Source organism: Sinocyclocheilus grahami, unplaced genomic scaffold (assembly GCF_001515645.1).
Source record: "Sinocyclocheilus grahami isolate Dianchi unplaced genomic scaffold, SAMN03320097.WGS_v1.1 scaffold6127.1, whole genome shotgun sequence".
Taxonomy (NCBI): Eukaryota; Metazoa; Chordata; class Actinopteri; order Cypriniformes; family Cyprinidae; genus Sinocyclocheilus; species Sinocyclocheilus grahami.
In genome coordinates, this window is record NW_015510634.1 from 1 (window position 1) to 9923 (window position 9923).

The window sequence follows — 9923 nt, forward strand, 5'->3', positions numbered from 1 at the left end:
TTCACATCTAGACAGCCCCCCATCACAGATCAAATTCACTTTCGAATGAGTGGCCATTCAATATACAGTCCTGCCAATCGGATGGTCTCTGGCCCCATTTTTTATCGACTTTTACAAAGTACATAGATGCAGCTCTCTCCCCTTTGAGACAGATGGGAATACACATCTTGAATTACCTTGATGATTGGCTGGTTTTAGCCAGATCAGATCAGGAACTCATTTCTCACAGGTCGCTGCTGCTCAGCCAACTGGAGCGGCTTGGTTTGAAAATCAATTTAGCCAAGAACTCTCTGTCTCCCAGCCAGCTAGTAGTCTTTCTGGGGACAGTTATCGATTCTGCCCAGATGCGGGCATGGACTATGCCCGAACGCTCCCTGATAGTTCAGCAGCTAGCAGCGTCATTCAAGCTGGGGACTTCACGTCCCCTCAGGGCTTTCCAGAGGATGCTCAGCCTAATTTTGGCCACTTCCTCTGTGATTCCTCTGGGCCTGCTTCACATGCGGCCCCTCCTGTATTGGCTCAAGGTCCATGTCTCGTCCCACGCTTGGGCGCCTGGGACTTTTTCATCTCAGGGTAAACCACCGCTGCACTGCTAAAAACCTTCCTGCCGGCCTTAAAGGGGCACAACGTCCTGGTCTGTTCGGACAACATGGCGATGGTAGCCTTTATAAATCGTCAAGGTGGTTTCAGGTCACGCTCCCTCTACAAGATGGCTCAACGCCTTCTTTCCTGGTGGCCCCACTCTGGAGGAATCAGACGTGGTTCCCCAAGTTGATTCAGCTGCTATCGGCAGCCCCTGGCAGATACCACTGAGGAAGGACCTCCTCTCACAAGTGAGGGGCATGATTTGGCATCCCCGGCCAGAGCTGTGGAGCCTTCATGCTTGGCCCCTCGATGGGAGTCTTTGCAGCTCCCCGTGAGTGTAGCTAATACCATTTTGGAGGCTAGAGCTCTGTCTACAAGACGTCTCTATGCTCTTAAATGACTGGTGTGTAGCACGGAATGATGGCCCGTCATCCTGTGACGTATCCAACATGCTAACTTTTCTACAAGATCTATGAGACAAGGGATGCACCCCTCCACGCTCTAAGTATATGTGGCAGCTATCGCGGAGAATCTTTCACTCATGGCTAGCCAGTCAATCGGCAGAAACAACATGGTGGTTAAGTTTCTGAAGGGAGCTCGGAGATTGAATCTGCCTCGCCCTCATACTGTGCCGACTTGGAACTTATATTTAGTCCTCAGGGCCCTATGGGGCCCCCCTCGAGCCACTCCAGTCAGCCAACTTGCGGCCCCTTGCGCATAAGACTACCCTTATTCTGGCTTTAGTGTTAGTCAAGTGAGTAGGTAACCTGCAAGCACTGTCAGTCAGTGCTTCATGTCTTGAGTTTGGGTCTAACGACTGTAGAGTCGTCCTCAAGCCAAGACATGGCTACGTGCCAAAAGTGCTCTCCACTCCATTCAGAGCACAAGTCATCACCCTTCTAGTGCTCCCCAATTCAGAAAGTAGCAGGGTTTTAATCTACTCTGCCCAGTTCAGTGTATGTTGAGTGCTCTGACCCATTTCAGCACTCAGAGCAGCTCTTTGTATGCTTTGTATGCCGCTCTAAAAGGCTGTCGGTCACGAAGCAGAGATCTCGCTGTATAGTGGATGCTATAGCCCTGGCTTACACCTCAGCGGGCTTACACTGTCCTATAGGAGTGAGGGCCCACTCCACCAGAGGGATGGCCTCCTCCTGGGCTTCGTCCAGCAGAATTTATTTTGGTGATATCTGTGCATACAGGAGCCTTTAGTATGGGCGCTCCGTGGCTGGGCTCGCAGAGCGACTTCGTTCTGCACTTGCTTATAGCATGGCGCGATTGGATGCGTTCCCCATAGCATGATTAACGCAATGGGAGAGGCCGTTCGAAAGGGAACGCTCTGGTTACTTACGTAAACTCGGTTCCCTGATATAAGGTAACGAGTGTTGTCTAGGCTGCCGTGCTATAAGGCTGCACGCAAGTCAACAACTGTCACTTCAGTCAAAAGATTCTGATGAAATGGCACCCAGAGGCGACTTACAGTATATAGCAGTCGGCTCTAACCCTTTTGGCGGGTTGAAGCACCATTGGTTAGTGCAGCTACACAAACGTGATCAAATCAGGCTTCAGTATCAGAGTAAACAGGAGTTTCCCCATAGCGTAATTAATGCAATGCTTGTTCCCGTGTCTCAGGGAAGGTTACGTAAGTAACCGGAACATTTATTTCCCTTGCCCCTGATTTTCTAACAAATGGAGAGCACAGAGAAAAAAAAATCTATATTTGTTAGAAGTGTTTATGTACTTAGGTGCAAGTAATTTCCCCCTTTTTTTCGTCCTCAGAATTGTTCAAACTACTGCTGCATTTTATATATTTTTATTTTATTTCCTCATTTATTTTTATTGCTTTTTTATTTTTCTTTATTATTTTTATTATTTTTCTTTTTTTATTTGTTTGTTTTTTTGTATTGTTCTTAGTGTTACCGTTCATAATTGTATTTTGTGTTTGACTCAGAGAGTAAGGAAGTTTTTGACTAACTTAATTTTGATCTCTGTTAATAGATTTAAACAGCTGTTCTATTGTCTTTTTCATTTTTGTATCTCTCTGATTGAATAGCATCACTAAAAAGAGTTAAACTAGAATCCACTCACCGCTCAAAACGCAGGAGTTTTTGTGCAGCGCTGAAATTTGCGTGGTGAAATTTTTGGATGAATCTATTATCTAACACACAAAGTGTAGACATTATGAAAGATTCATTGTGTATATATTCATTGTATTTTTGTGAGATTAAGATTAACTGAGATGTCAGCTTTTTAGTGATTATAAAGGGAGTGCTCTTTGCTCGCATTCTGCCATGCCATGCCCGCGGCAGCCTATGCTTGTTTTTCTTGTTTTAACAGTGGTTTATGCTGTGATGTTGTGACTAGGCAACATGGAACTTACTATTTCATATAAATTTCATGGATGTACTGAAAAAAAGGCTACTTATATAGGCTACTTTTATGCAGATTTTTGCGGGTGGGAGTGGGACAAAACATGAATGTTGCGGCCGGGAGCGGGACAAGATATCATATTTCTGTGGGAGCGGGTGGGTGCGGGACAGAATCCTGCTTCACACTTTGGTAACTTCACACTTCAAAAGTCTCTACTTCACACTTTGGTAATTGATTAGATGATGGAAAGTGGTGTATAAATGAGAGGTCAATAAGACCACAAATGTGTATTAAAAAGTGAATTTGGATCTCATAACTTTAAAAATGCAAACTTTAAAATATACAAAATCAGAAGATAATACCATGGTGGGCTAATTTGATAGACACATTGGCACTAGATGATATTCATATTCATGTATCATAGTATTTACATGTTACTCTAAGATGTTTTGAAGAATCTGTGACATAATGTGTCAGGTTTAAAATATATATTGTTTTATATAAAGACTTTTTAACAGGGTTTATTTTTTTTTTTACAATGACTAGACTAGAAAACACATGCCCCACTTACTCAGACCTATTTAATACTAATTAATGTGCTCCTTTTTTAACACTAGACCCAATTAATGGCATGCTGGGCCACACAAAAGCTGTGTCACAGGGTGTAGACTCCACCTGGAGACAGACAGAGGGAGAGAGGTTTGCAATGTGACACTATATGATGTATGTTAAAGGGATAGTTTCACTCAAAAATGAAAATTCTTTCATTAATCACTCACCCTCATGTCGTCACCCCCAAACCCGTATGACCTTCGTTCATCTTCTGAACACAAATGAAGATATTTTAGCTGAAATCCAAGAGCTTTCTGACCCTGCATAGACAGCAGTGCAACTGAAATGTTTTATGGCCCAGAAAGGTAGTAAGGACATCGTTAAAATAGTCCATGTGACATCAGTGGTACATCCGATTTCTTCTCTTCCAGCTCAGTCTCAGCCGCCATTCTCGAGAGTACCGCTACGCATGTCATGGTACTCTCGTGGAAGGCGGTGGAGACTTACCCGGAAGGGAAGAAATCATTGAATAAAGTCTTTATTTTTGTTTTCTTTGTACACAAAAAGTATTCTCGTAGCTTCATAACATTACAGTTGAACCAATGATGTCACATAGACTATAAAAAAAAAGTAAATTGGTTGTGAATATGGTTTTTATACCAGTTTTTTTTTTTTTACATATTAAATACAGAAAATAACCATTAAACTGTTTTTAAGAATGCCTTTTCTGGTAAATACGCCATATCTGTTGTTCATTCAAACAACGGCTTTACATCTTTTTACCATTACGATACCATAAATGCATCAGAACTGAAATACCTGTAAACTCTCTAATGCCATTCATTGGAAATAACCTGCACCGTTTTCTTTATCCACCCAGATCAGAAGCGCTTTAGTCGCACAGTCTGTGCGATTTGACAACATTTTTTGACTTCTGAGCAACAGGTGACGATCACATAGAATACATTTTTGCTTTTTAAAACATGAGATGCAAACTTCTTAAGTGCGTCTCTAGGCCTTTGTAGTTGCTCATACCGGTAATCTAGTGCTTTGTTCACTCATATCATCAAAACTGTAATTTACTGGTAATTTTCCAGAAAGGGCTGTATGTGTGAAAGCCCCCGTTGACTTTAAAGTCTGTCACTGAACAATTCTAAGGTTTAAAATGTTCATATTCGTCCTCTACTGCTTCAAAACAGAACAAATTCCAACCATATGCAGGATGTTTTTGTTATTTTTTAATTGTTTATTCTGCTGACCAGTATTCTCACTTATGCTTGGTGATTTGCATTGTTTCCAGGTCCTCATGGCTCTAATCTTGACCGGTTTCATCTTTTTTTTTAGGTCTCAACAAAGGAAGTTGTTACCGAATCAATCATTTCCCAGATGACAATGATTATGACACTGACAGCTCTGAATATCTCTTACGTGAGTGACTTGCTCTTCAGAAATATTAGTGTTACTGTCTATATCTCAATGTTCTTATCATGCACGTTTAGATATCTTGTTAAAGTAAAAGCCTTGTTTATATGCGTGTGTGAACAGGTGTTGTGCGCGCCTCCAGTGTGTTCCCCATCCTCAGTACCATTCTGCTGTTGCTGGGGGCGCTGTGTGTCGGTGTAGGACGCATCTACAGCAAGAGGAACAACATATTACTCAGCGCAGGGATACTATTTGTGGCAGCAGGTAAACTTGCTAATGACCACCTGCTAACTTGCACATGGGTTTTCAACTCACTTCAGATGCTTTTAGCACACTACTAAATTAAATTTGTTAACTGAATATAAATGTAATTTAATATAGGACAATGTCCATGCTCTGATAGTCCACCTTATCCCTGCTGTTACTGGCAGGTGCACTGGAACTGAGGGGGCGACAACTCCCCAACTTTTTTTAGCTGTTATTCAACTGAATTTAGTGGGTTGATATTGCTTGTTCTAAAAGTGCCTTCCTTGTATGGACTGTAATTCACTATAGTTTCATCACCCTATACATGTAAAGAAAATGAAAAACTCTTTAGCAAAACAGTAAAAGAATGTGTAAAGTACTTCAGTACTAGGCTAGATGGCATAGTGTGTCTGGGTGGGTCATGCGTTCCCTAGATGCTGCATTAGCAGCTGTTGCTAATTACCACAATATATCAGAGTGCCTATGATATTTTAAAGGTCAAGATCCACACACGTAATTCCTGGAAAGCTATGCGTTAACATTCCTATTCATCTCAGTAGCAGTTTTTCAACCAGATGGTGATGTTACAGCATCTACGGGCAGGGGCTAATTGGACCATGCTAATGTAATGGAGCCCAGCTATGAAGAATTGTGCAGGTAAACCTCACTCTACTGGCCTCAAGGCTAGAGGCTATGCTCATTAGCGTCCTTGTTAGCATTCCCGCCACAAATGACAGTTAACACTGGTTCAAATCCCACTCAGAGTGGTGTGGACCAGTTACATTGGTGCCATGACCCAAATAGGAGTGAGATTCAGGGGGGTGAATGACAAAGGCTAGCTAGTAAGAGCTGTGCAGGCAGACCTCACTCCCTTGGCCTCCAGAGGCACACTAGCAACTGGTGTTAGAGGCTGTGGTCTTTGTTAGCAGATGGCCTCCCATGCTGGTTGACATTGGTTCAAATCTTGGTACCGTGACCCGGATGGGAATGAGCTTTAGAGTGGAGAGTGTAACAGAGACAAGCTGTGCAGGTAAACTTCAGTCCCCTGGCCTCAAGAGGCACACCAGCAACTCGTGCTAGGGGCTGCAGTCTTAAGTATCCTTGTACGTGTGCCCACCTCTCATGCTGGTTGATGGTGGTTTGAATCCCACTCATCGTGGTACAAGTAGGACCGGTTACACCAGGGGTAGCCAACCCTGCTCCTGTAAGGCTACCTTCCTGTATAGTTTATCTACTGTCTTTATTATACACACCTGAACCATCCAATCATGGCGTTCAGGATTACTTGAAAATTACAGACAAGTGTGTTGGAGCAGTTTAGCTACCCCTGAGTTACACTAACCGGCCAAACCTTGACCTCTTGACATAAACACATACTGAAGACATTTGCAGCCTGTGCCAAGTGTCATGTCTACATTCGTATTCACCCCTGAGAAAATCTATTCCATTTAGTCTAAAGTCTGTCATCAGTTCTAAAGGATGCCCAATATTGTGCCATTTTTGTCCTTGATATTACAGTAGGTCGACTAGTGATTACATCTGATGAGCTCAGTCTGCAGTGTTAAACGTTCAAAGATGGAGGTGTTGTTGACACATCCCAATCAGCCGAATCTAAAATTTTGGTGTTTGAATCTACGTGTATCCATACATTTATCCTTTTATAACCAAGGAAAAGTTTAATAAAGTCATAACTCTGTTATATTACTTAACAAGGTATTTCTCTTATGCTTTCCTGGCTCTGTTTTGTGTCTGGCAGGTTTGAGCAACATTATCGGTATAATCGTCTACATCTCCAGTAATGCTGGTGACCCCAGTGACAAACGAGACGAAGACAAGAAGAACCAGTACAACTATGGTTGGTCATTCTACTTTGGAGCACTCTCTTTCATTGTTGCTGAGGCGGTGGCTGTTATGGCTGTCAGTATCTACATTGAGAAGAACAAAGAAGTGCAGTTCAAAGCACGCCGTGAGTTCATCAAGTCTACCTCGTCCTCTTCGCCGTATTCTCGCATACCCAGCTTTCGCTACCGTCGACGGCACTCTCGCTCCAGCTCTCGCTCAACGGAAGCATCCCGTGAGGCATCACCAGTGGGTATGAAGATGATGAGCTCGGTTCCCATAGGAGAGATCAACATGTACACATTGACAAGAGACCCTCTCAAGTCAGGGACAGACAGCTCCTATAGCCCAGAGCACGATTCAGGATTCCTCCAAGTGCACAACTGCTTTCCCAAAGACCTTAATGATGGTATCAACAGGAGGACAACACCTGTATGAGGTCACACTGGAACGAAAGAGATAAAGTTAAGGCCATACTGAATGGATAGCCATCAGTGCTCAGTGGCCTGTGGCAGATGCCAGTGGAAGGGATTCTTATTCGTGAAGCCAGTCAACCAATGACGGTGAAGGAGAAGCACTGTGTTAAGAGGGAAAGATTTCATCTCGACATTCAACAACCATTGCGAACACGCTAATTTGTTTTTCTTCTTGTGTTGCTCCTCACATATAAACAGGAACTCTCAGAGAGACCCATCTCACATCAAAGGGCAAGACATGCAAATGTAAAATGGATGGTCTTTGGCAGTGCTTCAGATATTAAGGACTTAAAGTAAGCCAGTCCATTCCCTTGGTTGATAAATATATTTGTGTTTGTCAGTACAGTGCCATACTCTCAATGTATACCAATGTGATAATGACTCTCACAGTATGAGAGGGTGCTAACGTAGGCTCACAGCTGAAGCCTTCCCATTATTGTGTGTTCAGTACAGACTCGAGCTGAATACTGAACGCCCTTGTTCGTGTTATATGTTTGTTGCCACAGTTGTCTAACCCTATTCAGTGTGCCTATCATCTTGGCAGTGTCAACTGCTCAGACTTTTTCTGGAGCCACTCCAGTTTCCTCTGTTTTCATTGTTGTACAACTAGAAATATCAGTTGAATTACTAAATAATCACTGGGAAAATTTAGTTTAGTAGATTTATGACTACTAATTGTGTATAAACACCCTGCTGAAAAGACCAGCTTGGATTTTCATGATGTTCTCACTGGTTTGTTCTGGTCTGGTGCTTTCTTAACTGGCGAACCTGCTTAGACATGCCGTTCATCAGTAAAACTTGACCAAGGAAGTCTAGCTGGTTACAGTCAGCATGAAATATCATTTGCAACCCATTTTATTTTTGTCATATAACGTATTTCTGAGTGAAATGTAGGGCTGGACTGGACTTTGTCCATTGAAAACTGATTGGATTCTCAAAAGTTTACCCGCATTCCAAATCTAGATGATTTTTTTTCCCAATAATGTTCAGGCAGCTGTTTTCCATATAAAGAACGTGAATGAGAATTGGGTCTGTAGTTCACCCGAATTATTTCTTTAATCATCTGGTTCTTGAATTCAGTGGACTGACTCCCTGATACCAGTTGCAATCACCGGTCTGGAAAGGAAAATTATCAGTGAATAATAACGTGGATTACTAATGGGCTACTTTTATGATGCTCTTATGTCAAGTTGTCCTTATGACTCATACACTATATTCCAATTGACTGAACCATTGAGTCACCTGAGAACTAAATCAGTCCAATAAATGAATCGTTCCAAATGTTTGTGTGAACTTGATTGTATAAAATACACTGAAACTCAAAAGAACGTTTTGTTCACAAATCAGATATAATTTTGAAGCTTGGCAGCCCCAGTTGTCATTCACTTTGATTATATGGAAAAGGGTGGCTAGGATATTTCTTTAAACGAATGAGCATCTTAAGTGGATGGAGTATGAGCAGAGCCAGACCAGTGGGTGAAATTTACGTTACTTTGGGGACATCAACCAAAAAGGTTTATACGATTATAAAGAAATGTTTTCATGTGCACTGATGAGTCATGCAGAAGAATGCACCATAAGCCTAGAGATGTTTATTACGTATGTAAATAGGGTCAGTTTTGATTTCATGTTGTGTTTAAGCTAGTTCAGAAGTCTGGTTTAGACTCCAGGGTTCCTTGCTCAGCACCAGCCTCCAAAACACATCATATGATGGTGACCAGCTCTACTGGTCTTTTCAGCAGGGAAGTATAGCAGTATTCAACAAGCCTCAAGTTTTATACTATCACTTCGAATTCGTACTGCCATTGATAGTAGTTCAGCAAGTGTCAGTAGTTAACCAGCCAGTCTCGTTGTTTTCCATTGTGAATCGGTCAAAGAGTAATGTAATTTCTCAGCCTTCATCTCCATCGGGGGGTTTCACCTCTACTAAAGCTCGGTCTTTGCCTGAATGCGGGTCGAATAGAGCCACTTCTTCTCGTGAATTTGAGTAATGACCGTGCAACGTCTGAATGGGGCACCTTTGGGGATCTGACATTGTTTGAGTCCCCTGATAAAAGGAGTGCTGAGAAATGTCAGACATCCGGAAATGAAAGACAAGTTTTGAGCCGGTCAGCCCTAAGAAGCATTTCACTGACCGCTGATAAGTATCTAGGGCAGAGCAGTATGAAAGACGTCAGTGTGGCAAATCCAGCCCTTTAGAAGACCATTCAAAGTGTCTTAGCCTCACCAGAGCCTTATGCCTGGATTTCTCTTCGAGTTTGCTGCTGGTTTTCCTCTCCCACCCTCGACGGATCCTTAGTAAAGAATCTATCGCATTTTCCCACTAAGGTCCCAGAAGACTGCATTATCCGTGTGAGTGGTCTAATCCATGTCGCTAAAAGTGTTTCCTCGCAAAAGGAGAGGTTGCAGATGTAAATATCAGGTATGTGTTTCACT

General features: G+C 42.6%; 1 protein-coding gene across 1 annotated transcript; it reads left to right on the top strand.

Annotated features, from left to right (window-relative positions):
- The first annotated feature begins 352 nt into the window (after window positions 1–352).
- On the top strand, window positions 353–8375 carry LOC107577463 (voltage-dependent calcium channel gamma-4 subunit-like). Its single transcript, XM_016263537.1, has 6 exons — window positions 353–573; window positions 710–833; window positions 3936–3981; window positions 4849–4932; window positions 5050–5190; window positions 6929–8375. Exons 1-6 carry the CDS (start codon window positions 353–355, stop codon window positions 7447–7449), a joined length of 1137 nt encoding a protein of 378 aa, XP_016119023.1. The 3' UTR covers window positions 7450–8375.
- The last annotated feature ends 1548 nt before the right edge of the window (window positions 8376–9923 follow it).